We start from the raw sequence: 22,770 nt of genomic DNA on the forward strand, positions 1-22,770 counted from the left end.
ATACAGCAGAATCAGGCCTCAACCTCTGCCCACAGGGTCTCTGGCTTCAGATGGAGAATGGGGTGTTGTGTCAAAAAAAACACTCTCCAAATCCCATGTAGCTTTTGGGGTCTGTGTTTCCCTTCCACATGTCTTGATGGGGGAGGGGCCATAGGGCCACCGTTACTGAGCATCTCTCTCTTTTATTCATTTTATCTATCTATCTATCTATCTATCTATCTATCTATCTATCTGCCATCTCTGAACACAGTACAAATTATATATGGAGCCTTTTACACAAATCATTATTATTTTATTGCTATATATTTGCATGGCAACAATAGTCTGCTAAATACCCATCTCCATAATCATGTCCTTTCCAAATGCTGTTTGGAATTAAATAATACAAGCCATCAGAATTGGAACGGATGGGAAATCCTATTAGCTGCCCTCCTGAGTGATGTTTTCAGGGTTTGTAGTATCTGTGAAACATAAAAAGGGCTCTGCTCAGACTCCCCGACACAAATGCCTTTTAAGGGGAGAAGGAAAATGCCTTATCTAAATTTCCAGTGATGAAACATTGAAGTCACAAAATTGTGCAGGGTCACAAGACTGTTTGGTTTCTTTACTTATTACGGGACCTGGGCGGGGTCTTGTCTTGCTCAGTCTCTCCGTAATATCCGCACCTCCCAGCAGAAGGCATAAATAGATTGCTCTAAGGCAGTTCCTCAGCAGAAAGATACCGCAAATTGTACAGAGCAAAATATTACAGAAACAGTTAAGATATTCTGTTGCGTGGGAAGCAAATACACGACATCTGAGAAATCTTCAACGACTTCATTAAGAAGGGGGCAGTGGGTCTGCGGTGTCTTGACATTCAGAGGCATTTGCCAAGGACCATGGAGAGCAAAAAGGTAACTACAGCAGATCTTTTTCTCCTTGCCTTTATATTTTTAGTCTGCTTAGAAATGGTTTTGTTGTTCAGTGCGTGCCTTGCTTTGAACATGGTTGCGTGGGTTCATCCAGCATTTATACATTCTGGGTTAGCACTACCCAATTTATCTGACTTGTGAAACCCTTGGCCTGGCTTGTTGAAAATGTTTTGAATCGTTGGGCATCCCTTGGCAGGAGGTGTATTTATAGATAACATCATGGTGTTTGATTATTATTACTATCTCTTTTACTATTTTATTTGTGTGCCTTTTCAGCAGATGAAAGCTCTATAATCAAACACTGAATGTGCATGAGGACGAGCCTTTGCTATAATTATTTAAGGATGACCCTGAGAAAGTGGCAGCCATAGGGGATGCATAGTAGGGGGAGGGGAAGATGTTTATGTAGGGTTGTTGCAAGTCATGGCATTTGTTTGGGTACATTTTTGTGGTTGTTGTTTTTCAAAATATTGCTTTCCTTGTCATGTTTTATTTGGCATGAGATCTATTGTGCTGGACGAATGAGAGCCATTTGTGTTTAGGTTGACCAAGATGACAATGGGTTTGTGATAAGAAAAGGACAATTCCTCTTAAAGGTTTTTGAAGGCCACATTTAAAGAAAAAATGAGTAGCCTTCGGATTTCAACCAAGAGAACATGGCAGGTTCACTCCCCCTCACAACACTCAGCTAGAGAGCCATTGTGGGCAGCATTGTTGATGGGCGTCCGTGTGTGGTGTGTGCATTAATCTGTGAACTAATTAATTTGTGTGTGTTTGAGAGCATCAAGGATAAAAAGCAGGCAATGATGGCTGGGGAAGAGACAGTGAGGGAGGGAGCGTGGCAGCAAATAACTGACTGATGCTGGCGCTCATTGAAGGATACCTGGGGGTTACTTGTCTCGTAGGGATATTCAAGTAGCCATCAGTTTATAAAACAAAGCCTTTCTTTCCCTTTTTTCTGGGAGAAGAGGAAAGTGTGAGGGCGTGAGGGAGGGAGCGCCGAACAAGCATCCCAGTCAAGGTCATTTAGAGGAGAGTAAAGAAGCTGCCCCAGTTAAGGTCAATGAGTGCTGCTGTTCTGGGTTTCCATCCAGTGAAAAGAGAGAAAACTGGTCTTCCCTGATAATATACATGCAGTCAGATACCATTGTCGCCCATTGTGAGAGGGAGGGGTATGGGTGGTGTTTTGAATTCCCCACCAGCGTCTAAGCCTCAACCCTGTCAATGTGGCTTGTGTAGCTCCCGCCTTGGTATTTCTGAGCTCCATGGATATGCTGCTGGCTGGAGAGAATATACATTAAATCAGAGTCCTACTCACTGCAGGGTTGGATGGGGTGAGACCATGTCGTGTATACTTGAGTGTGAGAAATAGATTAGAAAAGGAAGGACGCATGGAACGTGGTAGAGAACATATGTATACCATATATACGATGTGTGTGTATAATATGTAAGCAAAGTATGTCTATGTTATATCGTGCCCTGGTGTGTCCTGTGGAGCTGGAGACCAGGCCTGGACATTGAGTAAGCCATGGCAATACAGGATGCTCTTTTGGTTAAGGCACTGAACTGAAAAATGGGAGATCTGGGTTTTGTTCCCAGACGCACTGTGCCCTGGGGCACTTAGTCTCTCTGTACCTCAGTTCCTCATCTTCAACGTGGAGGGAATAATAATTCCTACCTCATAGAGAAGTTGTGAGGATAAATCCATCAATATTTGTGAGATATTTGGGCGCTAGCCTGTGCCACTTGACAGCCTCTGCATCCAACAAGCTTCTAGGTGGCACTAATCTAGGCCTTTTCAGAACTCATTGACCCCAAGGGAATGAGAGAGCAGAGCTAAATCTGAATCTTCTACATGACAGCGCAGAGGGAACCAGGTCTGACCTTGTCGCACTCCCAGTCTCTGCTGGCCCCAGGTGAGGGTACCAGAAATTGGGAATGGAAGTACTACACTGGTCTCCACAGTATTCCCAGTCCTCACTGGCCTGAGAGAGTGAACACTAGGGTTGGGAATGTACATTGTTAACACCTTTGGAAGAGCTCCCAGCCCCTAGTGAATGAGAAACCAGGATAGGGTATTAAGGATGGAACTTCTGAAGTGTTGCCAACTCAAAGCATTCAAAAATTATGAGACAGCATCCCAAAATTGTGAGATTTTAAAACTATGAAAAATGTTGCACACTTTTTATTTGGCTTTTGGTTTCTGAGCCCTTAGAGTTCACATGGGTCATATTTTCCAGCTTTGGTCGGCAGCCAGGGCTAGAAACATACTTTTTACTTTAATGAAAACTGAGATTCTGATATAATCACTTGACTCCAGGAGCTGGGGCCTTAAGAAATACATGAAATATTGAGAGCCTTGCAAAAAAAATCACAAGAGTTGGCAGTGCTGCCTTCTACCCTGCCATACAGAGTTCTAACGCCATCTGCCCTTGGTTCAGGAAGTAAAATCTCAGGATGGGGAAAGAAATCCAGGCCCCCTTATGGCAGTGCAGAGAGCTAATCCCTCAGGGCACTAGATGTGGCCTCCACTGTAATAAAGGTATTAATCCTAGGAGTACTGAGACTTATGTTTATTTAGTGGCCCCAGTCACATGACATGGGAAATCTTTACAAAACATGCCAGGGGTCAGAATCTACTTCTAAATGAAGCATACCAAAAATAACAGCCAGTAGCTAGTACAGCCGATTAAGAAATGCAAATAGAGGATGGAGACCAGGGTGTATAACTGGAACCTCTGACAGGCGAGATAACCATCCTGCCTCTAATTCAATATCTGTCAATAACTGTGAACCTCAGTGGGTCTCTGAACTTCTTGTTCTCAGAACAGTTCCTCCTGCAATGGCTTGTTGAGCTGCTGATGTGGCTCCACCACTTCATGTTTGCTGCACCTGTTCTGCATTGTCACTGACTGGGTGAGCATAGGACCATTCTCAGTGGCATTCTGGGTATCCTCAAAACATGCAGCACCGGTGTCCTGCTTGGATTTGTTGAGATGTTTTCTGTTCCTCCAATAGGACTGGTTCTTGAAATGTCTGTGGCAGATGATCTGTGTGTGGATAGTTTGCCGTTACCTTGGCAGGTTCCTAGCCAATTTTGTTTTATTTCTGACCCCATGCAATCAGGGTGTGACACACATGAGTGCCCTGTCACATGACAGGGCTGAGTATACATGTGCTCCCATGATTAGCATTATATCCAGTATTCCTGGCTCATGTTGGCCCAGGGGAATGAAAGATTGAGACTGGGGATGGAACCCTATTTTCCCGAGTGACCCATAGCGGGCACTAGACCTGGCTTCTGAGGAGCTCTTAGCTGGGATTGTTTGTGTTAAACAGTAAAACAATTTGTGTGGAAAATGTGAAAAAATTAATTAAATGACTGATTTTTCCCTCTCTCTCTTCAGAAAATTACTTGTCCCCTTCTCTGTGCCGTTTCCGTTGCGGCCATTGGATCGCTCCAGTTTGGGTACAACACGGGTGTCATCAATGCACCTGAGAAGGTGAGAGAGAGCCCTCTGGGTTTCGAGGTATCTGGGTGTTCTCATCTCTTCCATAGAGCTCATTCTGCCTCAGAGGATGGTGCTGAGGATCAGCTTAGGGGCAGGGGGAGAGGGAAGGTCATCGAGGAGCTAGTGCGTGAATGATGTCTCTCCTATTTGAAGTGCAAAGGAAGAGAGGGGACCATCCTTTTATTGCAGGGGAAGAGGAGGAAGAGGGTCACCTTTACATTGTGGTGAGGAGAGATGGATTAAAGAGGGTCATTGTCCCACTTCAGGTACGGGGGGATAAAGAGAGAGGGGTCAGTTTGCCATTTCAGGCAGGTAGGAGTGATGCGGTCCTCCCATTTATGAGGTACAGTGGGAGTGTGGATGGAGTCTCTGTCCCACCTAGACATCCAGAGGAAGAATTATGAAGGGACGCCATCTTGTTTGGGACAGTTGGAAGCCTTGTCCCTGCATGATTTGGATGTAAATAGAGGGAAAGCATGAAAGTGGGGTATCTGTGTCTTCCAAAGTACACAGGAATATCGGAGTGAAGTTGCTCCCTTCATTTTGGGGATGCAGAGGGAGGCTGGAGTGGAGTTTGTGCCTCCATTGTGCAGTAAAGGGGAAAGGAGAGGAAAGCCAAACTGGAACATTGGCATAGAGGAGACATTAGAACCAGGAAAGGGGAGGGACTGGGCACATGGAGAGTTTGGGGAGAATCTATAACCCTCCTGCCAATCTAGTTTTCTATCCAGATTCCACCCCTTTAAAATAATTTACTTTGGGGAATATCCCCACCAAAATTATGTGTTCCTGCTGCCAGTCTGCCATCCTCTAAACCACAGAAACCTTCTCACCCTCCCTTACAGATCGTGATGAAGCACACTGGCAGGAGTGGGAGCTGTTCTGAGTCACAGAACAGCCCTTTCAGGGGTTGGAGGGGACAGCAAAGAGCTGAGAGAGGGCTGCATGGGATTATAGTTTCCCCTGTTGATTCTGGGATTCATCTCTCAGGCTTTCATCTATCTATCTATCTATCTATCTATCTATCTATCTATCTATCTATCTATCTATCTATCTATCTATCCAGGGCCGGCTCCAGGGTTTTGGCCGCCCCAAGCAGCCAAAATAAATAAATAAATAAAGCCGCGATCGCGATCTGTGGCGGCAATTCGGCGGAAGATCCTTCGCTCCTAGCGGGAGTGAGGGACCGTCCGCCGAATTGCCGCCGAATAGCTGGACGTGCCGCCCCTCTCCAAAGTGGCCGCCCCAAGCACCTGCTTGGTAAGTTGGCGCCTGGAGCCGGCCCTCTATCTATCTATCTATCTATCTATCTATCTATCTATCTAATCAAGTTTCATATTAAGCTCAAAGTGGGGGCTTACTGGGGGATGTGACTGTCTTGGGAAATTCCGAGCAAGTAATCTGCAAATAACACTACCAAAAAAAAAAAAAAATGAAAAACGTAGTTCTTTTTTTTCTTGTAAACCAGATGAGCTAAATCCCATGCAAAAAAAGTGAGTCATGTCTACCACATCCACCCTGTCTCCCGGAATACAGAAGTCATAACCAGAAAAGGGAGGGGAGAAGTGGGTGTGTGGTCAAGCTAGTGTCTTGCTGCCACCTGCTGGGGGAACAGGATGTGAAACTCAGGCCCTGCAACACTTTGTAATCAGACAGGGTATCTATTTGAAAAATTAGCAACAGAAAAAGTTCTCTTGCCTCCCATCTCATCCATCTTAGAAGGCAATGCAGGATAGTTCCCTGCAGTGCTTCAGGATTTTATTCAGTCCCTTGGGGAAACTATTTCACAGTCTCATATACAGGGCTGCCCAGAGGATTCAGGGGGCCTGGGGCAAAACAATTTTGGGGGCCCCTTCCATTAAAAAAAAGTTGCAATACTATATAATACTATATTCTCGGGGGGGCCCTGCGAAACCCGGGGCAAATTGCCCCATTTGCCCCCCGGGTGGCCCTGCTCATATACCCCTCACCGCTGGGGAATGTTTCCTGATACCAGAAATGTTCTCATTTGTGAGAGAACTTTTCCCTTTGCTCATTTTAGTCCCATTGCTGCTATTTCTCCTCATTCAGACCTACTATCCCTCTGAAGCACTTTCCTTGCTGTCTACATCCTTCCGCTACTTACAGTTAGCCTTATCTCCTTAATCATCTCTTGCCCAATCTCATCATACTAAGTAAATCAGTTTCTCCATCCTCTTAATCATGTCCTACTGCTCTTCTCTGAGCTTCTCTCCCTCTGAAACTTTGGGTTCCTCTTCAGTTGTCCTGACCCACCTTAGCTTCTCTACTTTCAAATGTCTGAGGTCTCTCCCCACCCCCCTGACTTTGTCACAAAAGAACCTCCTGACCTCATACAGAGCTCCCCCCTCCCACAATACATTATATTTTATTGTAACCCCTCTCTCCTCCCATTTCTGGGGTGTGTTTTCTCCCATGCAGATTATTCAGGCATTCTTCAATCAAACATTGGCGGTCCGGAGAGGAACCCCAACCTCCTCCGAGCTTCTGACCTCACTGTGGTCCCTCTCTGTCGCCATCTTCTCCGTGGGAGGGATGATCGGCTCCTTCTCTGTTGGACTTTTTGTCAACCGATTTGGAAGGTACATTGGGAAGGAGGTCTAAGCCACCATGGAGTTTGTCTCTCAATTATGGGATATTGGAAGGATTAGCAGAAATTATTTCTCTCCAAAAAAATGGATCAATGGAACAGAGGAGGCGAGTAGGCTGGGGAGAAGGGACCGATTCCTGCAAGGGCAAGACAGTGGGAGAGAGAGAGGAAAAGAAGCAGACAAAGGGAGTGAGGCACAAAGGGAAGGCTGAGTGGGGAAGCGTGCCCTGGGGAAGGGGGATCTGGCTGGGCATATTACTTCTGCAAGTTCCTCCCTATCGTTGCCATCAATAACCCCTGGCCTATGCTAATGTCTCTGTCCTGGACAGGCGGAACTCCATGCTACTGGTGAACATCCTGGCCTTCGTAGGTGGCATCCTGATGGGCTTCTCCAAGTTGGCAAATTCAGTAGAGATGCTGATACTTGGGCGCTTTATCATTGGCCTCTTTTGTGGCCTCTGCACTGGCTTTGTGCCCATGTACATTAGCGAGATCTCACCCACTGCCCTGCGTGGCGCCTTTGGCACCCTCAACCAGTTGGGAATCGTTGTGGGCATCTTGGTGGCACAGGTAAGCCTGATACTGACTTTCTCAATGGCTGGTGGGGAGGGCACTGAAGGTTTTATGGGCTAACAGGCTGATCCACGTTAGAGGGGGATGAGACCTCATGGACCATTCTGTAGTCGCCATGGGGAGGAATGGGTGGGTTGAATAGCTAGCTGACCATACTACTGTAATTCTTGAGGGGGAGAAAAGGTAAAGACTTAATTTTCAACACAGGGGACTATCTCGTAATAGTTCTTTCTCTTCCTGTTCACTGGATTAGATTTTCGGCTTGAAGGAGATCATGGGGAGTGAGAGCCTCTGGCCACTGCTTTTGGGGTTCACTGTCATCCCAGCCATCCTACAGTGTGCTGCTCTGCCCTTCTGCCCTGAGAGTCCCCGTTTCCTGCTGATCAACAAGCTGGAGGAAGAGAAAGCGCAAGCAGGTGCGTGGACACTTCTAAATGGCATCACAGGACAGCTACTGGCCAGCCCAGTCACCACAATCCTTCCAGCATGCACTGAACTTAGGGGAATGGAAGACTAGGAGTGATATGAGAATCTCCTGCATGATAGTGTAGATAGCTGATCCCCAGAGGTCACCAGACCTGCCCTCCACAGTACCCTTAGCCTGCAACAGGTCCAGGATATGTGAGAGAACTGTAACTGATCCAGGGTCTCCTGCATGGCAATACAAAATCATAGAATCATAGAAATGTAAGAGTGGAAGGGACCCATCTGTGCTGCGACAGGGCCAAATATACCTAGACCATCCTTGACAGGTGTTAGCCCAACCTGTTCTTAAAAACCTCCAGTGATGGGGATTCCACAACCTCCCCTGGAAGCCTATTCCAGGGCTTAACTACCCTTATAGTTAGAAAGATTTTCCTAATATTTAAGCTATATCTCCCTTGCTGCAGATTAAGCCCATTACTTCTTGTCCTACCTTCTTACCTGGTCCCTATGAGGCATCAGGCTTGCCCTTCAGGGTGCTCCCAGCACATTCCTGATAAGAGTAAGAAGCCCAGAATTGACATGGCCTAGTGCAGAATGATAGGGCCTAGGACAACAGGTTTGGCCTCTGCAACCCTATCAGCCCCTCCCAATCTTTGGAAAATAAAGTGATTGAGACTAGGAAAAGAGGTCTTCCTCTTGGTATACTGGACTCAGCCTCTGCTGTGCTCCTAAAGTAGCCCCAAGGAGAGTGTGTGAACAGGAGCAGGAATCAAATATAGGTCTCTAGCTCAGAGGCACAGATCACTAGGCCTGTCATCTACTGTGCTCCTAACACATTTAGCTCCAGGTTGAATAGGAGGCCAAGACCAGGAATAGAGCCTCAATCTGTCCCACATAGCCAGGCAGAATACTAATGTCTAGGGGGTCCAGTCTTCACAGCATTCGCTCCCCCCAAAAAGAGTTGGAGACTAGGGCTGTGAGTGGAACTCAAGCCTCTCGTTGGCTGGGGCATGTAAATTGATGACATCTCATGTATTCTATGTGTGGTTCCTCCCTGTAGTTCTCCAGAAGCTCCGTGGTACACAGGATGTGGCCCAAGACATCCAAGAGATGAAAGAGGAGAGCACCAAGATGTCCCAGGAGAAGAAAGCAACAGTGCCGGAGCTCTTCCGCTCACCTAATTACCGCCAGGCCATCATCATTGCCATCGTACTCCAGCTCTCTCAGCAGCTCTCAGGCATCAATGCCGTAAGTCAGCTTCCTGTTTCACTTCTTGGGCTCAGTTCTCTTGCTGCTTCGTATGAGTATCTCCCATTGACTTCAGTGAGAGTCAGCCAGATACAACAGCAAGAAAATCTGGGCTCCTGAGTTCCACTTCCTGTCTTCGGTTGAGGTCAATTTTTGTGATACTCCCTGCCAAAAAGAGCCCCCTGAAATATTCAGCTGCCTTATGACCTCATCAGGCACTGAAGGCATGTTATAGCTCACCCCTGGAAGCAGGTCACTTGGAGTCAAGGGAGATCCATAAAACCTTCAGTGACGTCAGGAACTCATCAGGATCCGATTGTGTTTTATAGCCCAGCTCTAGAAAGGGGCTGCTCAGCACATCAGTGGAGATGTGTAGCTAGGAATTAGCATGACCACCTCCATTTCAAGGATAACTACATGAACAACAGGGAACAAAGATTATTTTAAAGGGATGCTTCCCTATAGTGTTTGTTTTTCCCATGGAAAATTGTTATACCTGTGTATGACAATATATGGTCCTTGCATGATCATGAATTGAAATATATATCTTTTTGTCTGAACTCTTATTGGACACATGGAGAGAGAGGCATAAAAATAAGGGGCATCCCTTCAGGTGCAGGAACTTGTAACAATATCCAATTGCTTCTTCTGCTCCCAGGTGTTTTATTACTCAACGGGGATTTTCGAAAAAGCTGGCGTCAAGCAGCCCGTCTATGCCACCATTGGTGCTGGTGTGGTTAACACAGTCTTCACTGTCGTATCGGTAAGTAGCTCTGTGGAGAGCGGTTGGTGAGATGATGGCTGGTGTTGATCTGCATGGAGGGAGATTTTGGGGAAAATAGTTGAAGTTAGTTATCCTGGAGCCAGTTTTTTTCTCTTCAGCCAAACTGTGGCTGAGATTTGCAGAAGGGAGAGGGGAGGCACAAAGGGAAGTGTGAAAGAGCAGGAGAGGAGAGCAAGGCAGAAGGAGGGAACGTGAGCATACTAGAAGAAGGAAAGAGGAAGAGAGGGTGAGATAGAAGGGTATAGAAGAGATATGGACAAGGGTAAAAGTCAGAGGAAGAATTGGGGGAGGAAAGAGTGGGAAAAGAAATAGAAAAACGCTGGGTGAAGGGGTAGGGCGAGACATAGTATCCTATGTCCCCATCCATTTAGGCTGCCACTGACCACATGAGCACTGGAGAGGTGGAGGTAAACAGGAGATAAACTCCTTGGGGATGGGGTTGCAGAGCTTGTCATGATGTGGGAGCCAGCCCCTTTGGCTGTTACTTTCTAATCTAATGTTTTTCTCTCCTGCCACTTTTGCAGCTGTTCCTGGTGGAGCGTGCAGGGCGCAGGACTCTTCATTTGGTCGGCTTGGGAGGCATGGCTCTCTGTGCCGTTCTCATGACCATAGCTTTGACACTTAAGGTGAGTTGATAGCAATCAAACTGCCCATTCTTGTAGAGTTGAGATGTCGTTAGGGATGCAGAGGGAAACTGAGGGGACCCAAAGGTAAACGAAAGGGCATCTTCAGAGGCATTGGGGTGAGTATGGAGACAGGGGACTCTTGAGTATAAATAAAGGAGAATCTATAGTGGGGGTACAGTTGGGATTTGGGGGAATATACATTCCCATACAGTGGGAACTATATACCACAATTAAGGACATAGAGATGTTGGAGCATGTGTTCTGTTATCCCATGTTTGCTTGTCAAATTACAGCTATTCATGTTTCCCTCCCTTGCAGGATGTCTTGAGCTGGATTAGCTATATCAGCATCGTTGCCATCTTTGGCTTTGTGGCCTTTTTTGAAATTGGCCCTGGTCCTATTCCCTGGTTCATTGTGGCTGAACTCTTCAGTCAAGGTCCCCGTCCTGCAGCTGTGGCAGTGGCTGGTTGCTCCAATTGGACCTCCAATTTCTTGGTGGGAATGCTCTTCCCCTATGCAGAGGTAAGACACAGTCTGGAAAGCATTGTGTTGATCTGATCGTTAGCTACTAATAAGAGAGTATTGCACTTTAAACAACATCCCCACTCCTTTGTTTTCACTTAATGTTTATAATCCACAAATAGCTGGACACTTTGTCAACATAGCCAGTCAACATAGCCCCCTTTGAGAGCCACAATTTTTGTCAGTCATGATAGCATTCAAAGTTCAGAATCAAGCTTTAAGAAACCCTTTAATGGCCTGGGGTGTTCCTTTAAAAATGCTACGTTAAAAGTAAATAAGTCCATATTTTGGGGAGGGTGTTGTGATTCTGATCTTAGGAGATAATGACTGTACCTTGATTTTAGGCCTATGCACTTTTCAAATTATAATCTTTCCCTTCTTTCCCCCCTGTAGAAATTGTGTGGTCCCTATGTCTTCATCATCTTCATTGTTTTCCTGGTCATCTTCTTTATCTTCACCTTCTTCAAAGTCCCAGAGACCAGGGGCAGGACTTTTGAAGACATCTCCAGGGGCTTTGAAGGACAAGCGGAAGGAAGTGGCATCATTGCAGCAGTGGAGAAAAGCCCCATGGTGGAACTGAAGGGCATAGAATCTGCTAATGATGTTACCGCAAATATTTAACACCCCCCTTCTTGACCCTTTTTCATTGTTAAAGAAATAAGTGGAGAATCTTTCAAGGACTGGGCAGAGATATATGTCAGGAGAAAATCTAGAACAATTTAAAAATTGCTGCTATTTTATTCTTCCCCTTGCACCACTCCCTTCCACATTTCTGCCAAGCCCTGCCAGTGTTAAGATGGTCTGAAGTGGGGAGGTCTCATCTGCTTTCAACACTTGAGGTCATCAGGAGCTACAGCAAAAATAACCTCATCTCCACCTGCTATGCACCTGAGAAGGAGAACATATGGGCAATATTTTTGCTGCTCTCACCTTTAATTGCTCCTAGGGATTAAGATATTTTTGTGCATAGCAACCTCTTATGTTTTTTAAACTTATTATTTTTGTACAGTGAGCTAAAGCAACCAAACAACTCCGCAGTGCCATCCCTTCCCACTTTTAATTCAGTTCCACCGTGTGTGTGCAGTATTACGCTGGAATTTAATGTAATTACCAAAATGCAAAAAGCCATCATGTCATATATACTGTCTGGTGGGTGCCTCAGGAGAAGGGGACCAAGTTACCAGAGAGGGGTTTTTTTACCCCTTTTCTTTTTGTACAGCTAGTCTGAAAGCTCAGTTTTACATTGGTTTATTTATTTGTGTGTCAGTTTAATTGTAAATATTTATTTTTTTCAATATGTAAAAATATGTACAATAATGAAGAAGAAGAAGAAGATGTTTATGATATATAGTTATTCTAAGAGATGATACTGTAGGTTTGAGGTGCAATAAAACTGTAAAGCAGAAATGTGGTACTGAAGAGAAAAAAGGGCACTCTGGTTGGTACACGAAATGGAGTTGATTATGCACAGCTCCATTAAAGGACATTTCTGTCCTCCAGACACAAATTAAAAAAAAAAAAAAAGAGTACTAGAGAGAATAAGCATGTGACGGTATTTGTGAAGTTCTTATGTTCTTCAGGACTTTTTGGTGGCTATGTTAAATAACAGTCACAAGGATTACTTGAAAATTGAAGTATTACAGCAAAAGGGCATTGTTAGTTGACACTATTTTCAGCCACTATAAGTTCCTGTGGAGGCTAGGTGATGATTTCAGGCCAGACGCTGACGCATTCAACCCTCTTTTCTTGAAAATTGGCTTCTCTGTTCCTCTTTTCTAACAGTAAAGGAAGTCTGAAAGAGACAAATTGTAATTTAAAGAGATGTGAGTATAAAAAAAATTCCAAAACTGTATATTCTTATCAATTGTTCCTATAGTTAAACTTTAGACAAAGGCACGTAGCATGAACCTTCTGGATACAGGACTAGTCATCCAAGACACGTAGGACTCTGTAAAGGTAGAAATGCAGGAATAGAGACCAAAGCTCCTGAAACCTGACAGGCGGGCGGAAAGATGTTTAGTCCATGGCTATAGAGTAAATTTTTGCTACAGGTGCTGGGCTATCCATTCTGGAGGCTCCAGGGAATACTGTAATGTATTGTGTTTATGTATGTGTGTGTGTGTACACTACTGCCCTCTACTTGATGGGGTATGTCAGACACATTCAGTTAATAATGGTCCCTACTCTCATCTCTTAGTTGCCAGAGGACTGAAAAGTTGCTTTAGCTTAGCAGAGCAAGACTTAGTGCATATAAAGAACAGGAGTACTTGTGGCACCTTAGAGACTAACAAATTTATTAGAGCATAAGCTTTCGTGGACAACAGCCCACTTCTTTGGATGCATACAGAGTGGAATAAATATTTATAAATATTTATAAATTTGTTAGTCTCTAAGGTGCCACAAGTACTCCTGTTCTTTTTACGGATACAGACTAACACAGCTGCTACTCTGAAACCTGTCATTAGTGCATATAGTACATTTGAATCTGAGGGTTGAGAGCTCTGTTTCACTGAATGGAATACTCAGTAGGGAGAAGGAAGGAGAGTCCAGTGTGGTTATGCCCATTGACACTCCATCAACATCTGTGTAGGAAGTCCAAACTCAAACTCCAGCACTGAGCACCTCTGCATTTTTGGATTGAAACAAACTCTGGATCTGAATTAATAGATTGGGTCCATTTACACCAAAGCTAGAATCACATGGCTGGACTTCATACAACACTGAGCAGGGAAGTTAGTATGCCTGACCTCGTCATCTCATAGCTGGCTAAAGAAAACAAAACTACAACAATGCTCCCCAAATCATCTGAGGGCACATCTTGTCTATTGCCCTCAAGAACCACACCCAAGGTTCCTTACCATATATTCTCCAGGGTTTGCTCTAATCTGAGTTTTAAATGACTCAAGTGATGGAGCTTCCACCCCTTCCCTTGTGGACAATGATTACAAAGTCCAGTAAATTTTGCTGCTGGAAAATATTTCCTGTGATTTAACAAGAACATTTCCCTCGTTGCTCAATTTCATCAGACTTCCTCTCCCTCCTTGCTGTTTACGTCTTTCAGAGTTTATAGACGGTTACACTCCCCTCTTTCATCATTTGGCTAAATTATACAGATTTCATTCCTTTGATTCTCCTCATAACTCTGATCGCTTGATCATTTGTGGAAGATACAGCTTTCTGGTTGTATGTCTGTACCTAAGGAAAGGAAATTCTCCTCCAGCTGGGCACTAGAGCATTCCATACAGCACATCAGGGCGTTTGTATGATGCCTTGGACTCTCACTCTATCTTAGTCTGTCTCTTTCTCTCTCTCTCTTTCTCTATGTCTGCATTATGAGTATTTCTGAAGGGTTTTATATGCTTATTATTAATTTGTGATTGTGTTACATGTTTCTAAAATAAAAACGGTGTATGTAAATATTACAGATCCGCTTCTGGGTTTGTTACCTCCCCTCATTTCAAACCAGTAATAGCACCAGTCCTTGGAACACACACAGCTCTGCCAAAGCCCCTCAGTCCTGCCCTGCAGCCCCCCTGCTATTCCACCCTGGGCTCCCCACACAGCTCTGCCCATGCCCCTCAGTCCTGCCCTGCAGCCCCTGCTATTCCAGTGCTGGGCTCCCCACACAGCTCTGCCAGTGCCCCTTAATCCTGCCTGTGGATCCCCTGCTATTCCAGTGCTGGGCTTCCTACATCACTGTGGTGCTGACTGGCCAATGGTAATGTTTCTTTCAGTCCCTGTGTATATGTCCTCTAAAAATTCACCTCTCTACATTTCTCTGTAGGAAGATGTTAAAAAGGGGGTTTCCCTGCGCTGGTCTGTCCAGTCCCTCTGCAGGTATCTTCTAGAGACTCTTCCCATCTGAGGTCTAGTCTAGACTGGTTAGGTTGATGTAAGGCAGCTTATGTTGACTTAATGATGTCAGTGTAAACACTACAGCCTTGTCCCTCCGATGTAAGTGCCTTACTACACCAACATAATAACTCCACCTCCACGAGAGGCAGAGCACTTATGTCAGTGTAGTTAGGGTGACCCAGCGTCTGTGTAGACACTACGTCCCTTACATCGGCTGTTGGCTGTCTTGTCAACTTAATGGCTCCATGAAAGCCGGGCAGCTAGAACCCGGCTTTCCCCTGGCTTCCCACACTCCAAGCCGGGCTGCTGCCCGGAAGCTCCATGCTTAGGAAGCTGAGAAGCCAGGGTGGCTGGTCCCTGCTCCCAGCTGGGAGTGGAGAGGCAAGAAGCCCAGGGGGCAGCTGGGCTCCTTGTGGGGAGCTGCGTGGAGCTAAGAGCACTGCCTGTCAGCACCCTTCCCCCCCCCCCCCCGCCTCTCTCTCTCGCTCCTGGCGAGGACACGCACCACTGAAAGAAGGAGGGTAGTGTGGACATGCATCACTGCAGTGATTACTGCGGTGGCTGTTAGTTGGCCTAACGTAGGCCGACTGGGGGCTGTGGTGTAGACATGCCCTGAGTCTCACTCACTTGTAAGGTGTACAGAGGGAGCAAGGGATGGGCTTTAGGGTGATAAGGAGGAAAGCCCATTGGATGGAGAAGTCACTATTTATCCTTATTCCTGGGGCAGCAATGGCATTTCTGACATACACAAGTTGGTGCAGAATGCCACGCTCCCCCCACCAGCCCCTCTGCTGAATGTGAAGAGCAGATGTAAGATAATGCAACCCCCTCACACATGTAGCACTCAACGCCTTCCACTCCTCTTCCCCCAATCTCTGTGCACCCCTTGCCTCATCACCCCATCCTGGGATCATGTACCTGCCTGAGAAGTTCAGCGGGACTCTATGTGTGTGTTTCTGTCAGGAAGAAAACAAGAAAAGGGCAGATCAAGAAGCTTAGAGGGAGAAAGTCACTCAAAGGGTAAGAGGGCTGGGGAGAGAGACAAGGAAACTCAAGATACCATAGGGGAAGAATTGGATTAATTAAAACCAACATCAGCAGACAGACTGCACAACAAGAACCATCTGGAGCAGCTGAGAACCAGGTAAATCCTTTCCTATCTCAACAGGCACAGGGAAACACCAATTTCTCTCCAGAATGGGCCTTCCAAAACCTTCTGGTTTTGAGTGCTGTGGTTTTCCAGCTGATGTTTGTTTTTGCGGTTGCGAGCATGTACTTAGCGAGGGGATGGTTTAGGGGGTCTGAGAATCAGCTAAGGAGCACTCACCGGGCAGAAAGCCCAGTTGAAATCCCAGCAGAGTTGTCTTGGCCCTTTTCTGAGACAGATTGTTCCATGCTGTGTGCAAGTGTCTCAGATGCAACCTTAAAAACTGAGTTCATATCCTTGAATATTAAGTGTCTCTCATAATATATTGTAAGAGCCGGGGTTAGCAGTGGGGATGGCTTTTTACAGCCAGACTATCCTTCATTGCCTGTTGTGCAGCATGGTGAGCTCTGGCTGCTTGCTGCCTTCCACCAGAGATGGTTGCATGTCAGTGCTGGTAGAGCACACAGTGCTTTGGGATGAACAAAACCAGAGAAGCATTACATGGTGTTACCGGGGAGAAAGGAAGGAAGGATGAACATCCTCCCCAGCCTCCTGTGTTGTGGAACCTTGAGGCTATCAGAGCCTTTTGTGATGTCATAGGGCAGGTGGCTGTAGAGTCATGAGAACACAGGGCCAGCCTTGATGCCAGTCCCATCCCACCTGCTGGCTGATGGGCATTGATGACACTACACACAAACAAATCCCATGTTGCCAAGAAAACTGGGACCTGCTTTCTCTCCCAGGAGGCCCTAGGGGGCGGCTGAGTGAGCTGACCACTGGAGAATCCTTTTAAGGGGAAAATATCCAGAGAGAAATCTCCTGCCAGGGATTGACAGGGTCACACACAACCCCATTGCCCCACACATTGGCCAGGACTGAGGGTGCCGGCACCATTGTATGGGTTGGAACAAGGTAAATATGATCCAGATTTACTTTGTGGTAAAGGTATCCTTACATCAGACAAGAAAAGTAGTTCCTTTTATGTGAGATTGAATGTGAGATTGGATTGTACTGGGGCTTAATGCCCTCCTTTCCACCTTCTGGAGACTGGGGATATCACAGGAAATTAACAGCTTTACATGAGGGAGTAGAGATGTGAGGGGGCAGAGTCCCAGGCAGGGCTAGATTAAGGCAATTCTAGGCCATAGTAGGCATACCCTTCAGTGGGGCCCTCAAGGCCCCACACTGCTTGGGGTAGTAGTGGCAGGAGCTACCCAAATGAGAGTCATGTTCTGCAGTCCATCCCGGGAGGGGAGAGGGCTCAAACCCACCCACACAAGCAGAAGGTACTGTGTGGGGATCTCTGTTGACAATACCCCAGCAGACCTGTGATGGGGAGGCAGCAGTGAGGGCTCCCCACTACAGCATCCTCTACTGGGGTAGAGTGAGTGAGTAGGGCCCCCACCTGTAGCAGACTTAACACCCAGTTGAGATGCATGTAGCAGCTCAAACCTCTCTGAATATTGTTTCAGGCTCTCCTGAATCAGGCAGGCGCCACTGCATTGATAACACTCAGCTCACACTTTCAAGGTTTTTGTTCACAACCAGCAGGGCTAGAAACAAAACAGCTGAAATTCGGACTTGAAGAGCTGGGATACTAGGCACAGGCCTGTAATGCCTATGCTTTAATCTGTCCCTGCCCCCAGAGACAGGTGTTATAAGAAGGGTGGAAGCACCCTGCAGAGGATGATGCTTTGAGGTTGCAGAGCTTGGAGATGGGGGATGATCCCATTGTCTAGACTAGAAAAAGAAATTGTGTTTTAAAAACACATTTGAATTAAGTACTGGTTATAAACATGTTAGTATCTAGTGTAGACAGGGCTTAGCACCTTTAAAAGACATCAGCTGGTCATGGCTGACCCTATGTGTTCACTATCTACACTACAGGACATTGAGATGTGTTAAGTAGTATATTTAAAAACCCATGCTTTCCCCCAAGTGTCTGGTAGACACATGACTGAAATGCTGAGCTCCTGTTTACTGACCATGTTGTGCAATTATTTTCTTGTTTAGCAAACAGTCACATGGTCCCAGGGGCAGTCAGTGATGGCCTCAGTGCTGAGATCATTGCAAATTGGTTACCACACAGGAAACATCAATGCCCCACAGATGGTAAATGTCCAGGAGAAGGAAATATGGCATGGAGCTTGGAAAATGGGATGTGCGGTGCTGAGGAGCAGAGAGGGACTGACTCCTACAACTAAGTGACAGGAAAACCATACATTAGGCCTTATCTCAGGCCCACCTTGTGAAAGGTGGGTGCTAGCACACTCTGAAAAGCAGGCAAGATTTCAATCAATTTCTTGCATTTTAATGAAACATTTATTTAATGTTCACCGTTGCAGGAAAGGATGTAGGTCTGCTCTGAGCAGAGCCCCCTCCACAGAACTCACTTAACAGGACATTCTCTCTGTAGTACTTCTCTGGCCCCCATTGCCATATTTATCTGAGTACCTCGCAATATTTAATGTCTTTATCCTCACCACCCCCTGGTGAGGCAGGGCAGTGCTATTATCTCCATTTTACAAATGGTGACCTGAGGCAAAGGGAGACTAAGGGACTTGACCAAGGTCACAGAGGAAAACCAGGGACATGAACATAGGTCTTTAAACTCCCAGGTTAGTGTCCTAACTCTTGGACAATCCTTCCTCTTCATTACAGGATATTTTCTTCACTGACGGTGAACTTAGGCCATCAGCTTTAAAAAGCACAGTGTTAATTTATCTTAACATTGTTATTTAGAACAGTACAGCCCACCCCCACCCCCACCCCCAGGACAGGGTGGTTCCCTACAGTTGTTCTCCAGGGCTTTGTCCAGTCCTTGTTTTAACTATCCCAAGCAATGGGGCTTCCATCTCTTCCCTTGGGGAGACTCTAGTCTCAAACCCCTCACTGTCAGGAAATGTTTCCTGATGATCCAGTCTGAAATCTTCACACTTGGCTCAGTTTCATCCCATTTGCTTCCTTTACATCACCCGTCCATGAACAATTTCTCTGCCTCCTTGGTGTCAACACTTTTCAGTCGCTGAAAGCTGAGGAGGAGTAAAGGGGGGGGTGGGCTGATGTGGAGGAAGATGGTGGGCGAGGGGGTGAAGGCTGAAGGGAATTGAAGGAAGATGGAAGGAGATGGTGAGGAGTAAGAAGGTATGATGAGATGATCGCTGAGAAGGAGCTGCGGAAGGCTGAGGCGGAGTGATGAAGATTGAGTGAAGGAGGGATGGGATGAAGGATGAGGAGAGGAGAATTGAGGCTTATGGAAAGATGAAGACATTGATAAAGTCCGAGGAGAAAGGAAGGTGACTGAGAGAGGAGGATGGAGTTGGAGGGGGAACGGGGATGAAAGAAAGGAGGGGTAAAAGTGGAGGGAACAGGAAGAAGGAGGATGAAGAAAGAAGGAAAAGATTGGTAAGAAATATAGGGTTGTCCTGAGATGAAGGGGAAGAGACTGGAGGTTGGAGGAAATGAGGAGTGACAGGAATGGAATGAAGGCTGAGCAGAGCTGTGAGCAGTGATGACAATGGCAGATGGCAGCTCAAGTCCCAGCCTGCCTGAGATGCTATCACTGAACTGATCAATGAGGAAGTCAGTGGTTTCACCAGCAAAGCGGAATGCACATCGGGCATAATGTAGGTGCGAGAAAGACTGCTGAGAAGAAGTTGGCATGAATTGTTTCTCTCCTACACAGGTGATTGAGGAGTTCTTCAACCAGACCTGGAAGGAGCGATTCCAGGAACCCATGTCTCTCCATGCACTCACCATGCTTTGGTCCTTCACTGTCAGCACCTTGGCTTTGGGGGCCACTGTCTCAGCGCTCACTGTGGGCATAGTGGCTGATCATTATGGAAGGTACATGCAGTGGGACTGTGTTTAATCACCACACAAAGGCAGAGAAAATGCAGAGTCAATACTAGAGAGGAACAGGGTATTCCCAGAGCGAGTACCAGAATGGTACCAAGTATTTAAAGGGGCCATGTCAAAGAGGAGCTGTGTATTTTCAGGGCCTGGGCCACGGAGAAGACTGGGCATGTACACGGTCAGAGCCAGTGCCTTTGTGCCAGACTTTAATGTATTCCCTTTCTCCATAACCCACCCTGCTATCTCTTTGCTGTCTCAGGCACAATTCCATCCTGACTGCTAACTCCCTCTCCCTCATGGCCGTGGGATTCATGGGCATCTCCAAGATTGCAGGCGTCCTGGAGGCACTGATTGTGGGATGCTTCTTCATTGGACTCTTCTGTGGACTCAACATGACCCTGATTCCCCTTTATATCCAGGAGATATCCCCAACCAGGGCCTTCTCCACCATGAACCAGCTGTCTCAGACAGTGGGCATCTTCGTTGGGCAGGTAAAGAGCTGGCCCTGGACAAGGATTACAACTATAATTTCCACCTAGAATTTCACAGCAAAACTCAGATCCTTCTGCAACAGAGACCAGGCCCCAAGAGAAATAATGGAATTTATGTTAGCTCCAGCAATGTGAGGGTTTATGACTCATAGGCCTGAGTCCATCAGAACATGAGGTGGGGGAGCAGGGAGGGAGCATGAGGAAGGATATATCCCTCTATAGGACATACTGAATGCCTTTGCAAACCTATGCATCTGAAACAGAGCACTGTTGGTACAGAGGCCTGGCACACCTAGCAGCATGACTCTCATTTCTTGGTCCAGAAAGGTGCTGGGTTTGGGTCCCTCATCCTCAGGGTTTATGACACAGGGCAATGTTGGTGGGACAGAGAAGGCTACTGCCTCCCCCTACTGGGCATGAGATAATGTTCTCTGGAAAGTTTCTCTCTATCTCTTGGTTTCAGATCATGAGCCTGGAGAATGTCTTAGGCACTAGCCGATGGTGGCCACTCATGCTGTCCTTGTCTGCCATATCAGCCCTCCTCCAGTACCTCACCCTCCCTTTTTGCCCTGAGAGATCCCCGTTACTTTATCATCAATTGCCACGAAGATGAACTGGCTGCCAGAGGTAAGGCACAAAATGCCCACTAAACCCCCAAAACTGCAGGACTGTGAAACCTAGATCCACAGGCATCAGAGAGATGGGATGTAATGCAGTTGTTCCTTACAGCATATTATTCAAGCTGTTACCTATTCCCATACATCAGGGCATAACTGATTTCCAGCTTGCTGGGGAGTCAGGAATAAATGCCTTCTCAGAGGACAATATTGCACAATGAGGGAGGGCTTTGTCTTCTGAAGCATCTGGCATGGGCCACAGTCAAAGACAGTTTGTGGGACTTAGGGTGACCAGACAGCAAGTGTGAAAAATTGGGACAGAGGGTGCGGGGTAATAGAAGCCTACATAAGAAAAAGACCCAAAAATTGGGACAGTCCCTATAAAATTGGGACATCTGGTCACCCTATAGGTACTAGACAGAACTATGGTGTGTTCCTGAATGGCCATGGTTGTGTTTTTATGGGTGATTTGGAACCAGGGACAGTTTCAAAGGCGATCCATGAAAGGTTCAGAGATCTCATTAACTCATTTGGCATTGCAGATCAGTTGTGGAACTGTCTCACTCAGAGCCAGGGAGGATTCCAGGGACACTATCTAGTTGTTCCTGTTCTCTGGTGCCTTACAGAACTCCAGAGGCTCAGAGGTACCCAGGACGTCTTGGAAGAGATTGAGGAGATGAAGGAAGAAGCAGCCAACCTTAAAAGAACAGAGGACGTCACCATGCTGAGACTATTCATTGTCCCCAGCTACAAGCAGCCCATCCTGATTGCTCTCATTCTTAATGCCAGCAGCTAGCTGTCAGGGTTCAATGTTGTAGGAGACCACAGAGGGACCAGAACTTCCAGGGGCAAAGAAAGAGAACAATGATTAAGGGTTCTGTACAGTGTGTGTGTGTGTGGGGGGCTGAATGCAAATAAAGGGGAATCTCTAGGAGTGGTACAGCTGGCATTCGGGGTGAGCTACAGCTGATTTAAAAGGGGAGGCGCATTTTCTCATCATTTTTTTTTTCTCATCATTTGTTCCTTTGTGTCTTTTTCTCCCAGATAATCAACTATTCCACACACACCACCATGGGAATTGGGGCCATTAACAGCCTCTTCACAATATTCTCTGTAAGTGAGCTTCACACAGGGCTTTAATTCTCTTTTCTGGCTGTTTGGCTGATAGGCAGTCAGTCTGTCCTGTCAGACGTGCCAGCCAGTGCACAGGGGGCAATCAGAACATAGGACTTGCTTGCCGTATAGAAACAAAACAATGGTCTGTTCATTTTGATATCCCACCTCTTGCCAGATGGGAACAGACCAATAGTTTAGCTAGTCTGAAATCCTGCCTCCTGCTATACCAGATCCACACTGCACCTATCCCGTCTAGTATTCTAAATTCTGCCCTACCATATCAGATCCTCTGGTTCATCTAGTCTAGTATCTCACCTCCTTCTAGACCTGTATTCTACATCCTAACACTCTGAAACACACCAGTTAGCCTGTCTGATCTGTTATCCACCCTCTTTCCATATCAAAACATATTACTCATCCATCTGTTCCAACGGTCCCACATGCCACAGTGACTAGACCAATGGGCTATTCAATCGGGT

At 46.4% G+C, this 22,770-nt stretch overlaps 1 protein-coding gene across 1 annotated transcript; it reads left to right on the forward strand.

Moving 5' to 3' along the window:
- The first annotated feature begins 661 nt into the window (after positions 1-661).
- On the forward strand, positions 662-14,634 carry LOC128843267 (solute carrier family 2, facilitated glucose transporter member 3-like). Its single transcript, XM_054039964.1, has 10 exons — positions 662-893; positions 4,319-4,414; positions 6,863-7,023; positions 7,361-7,601; positions 7,858-8,020; positions 9,091-9,278; positions 9,937-10,041; positions 10,587-10,688; positions 11,007-11,210; positions 11,604-14,634. The coding sequence occupies exons 1-10, from the start codon at positions 879-881 to the stop codon at positions 11,829-11,831; spliced, it is 1,503 nt and encodes a 500-aa protein (XP_053895939.1). The 5' UTR covers positions 662-878; the 3' UTR covers positions 11,832-14,634.
- Positions 14,635-22,770: the final 8,136 nt, after the last annotated feature.

The sequence above is a fragment of the Malaclemys terrapin genome, chromosome 1, assembly GCF_027887155.1.
Source record: "Malaclemys terrapin pileata isolate rMalTer1 chromosome 1, rMalTer1.hap1, whole genome shotgun sequence".
Lineage (NCBI taxonomy): Eukaryota > Metazoa > Chordata > Testudines > Emydidae > Malaclemys > Malaclemys terrapin.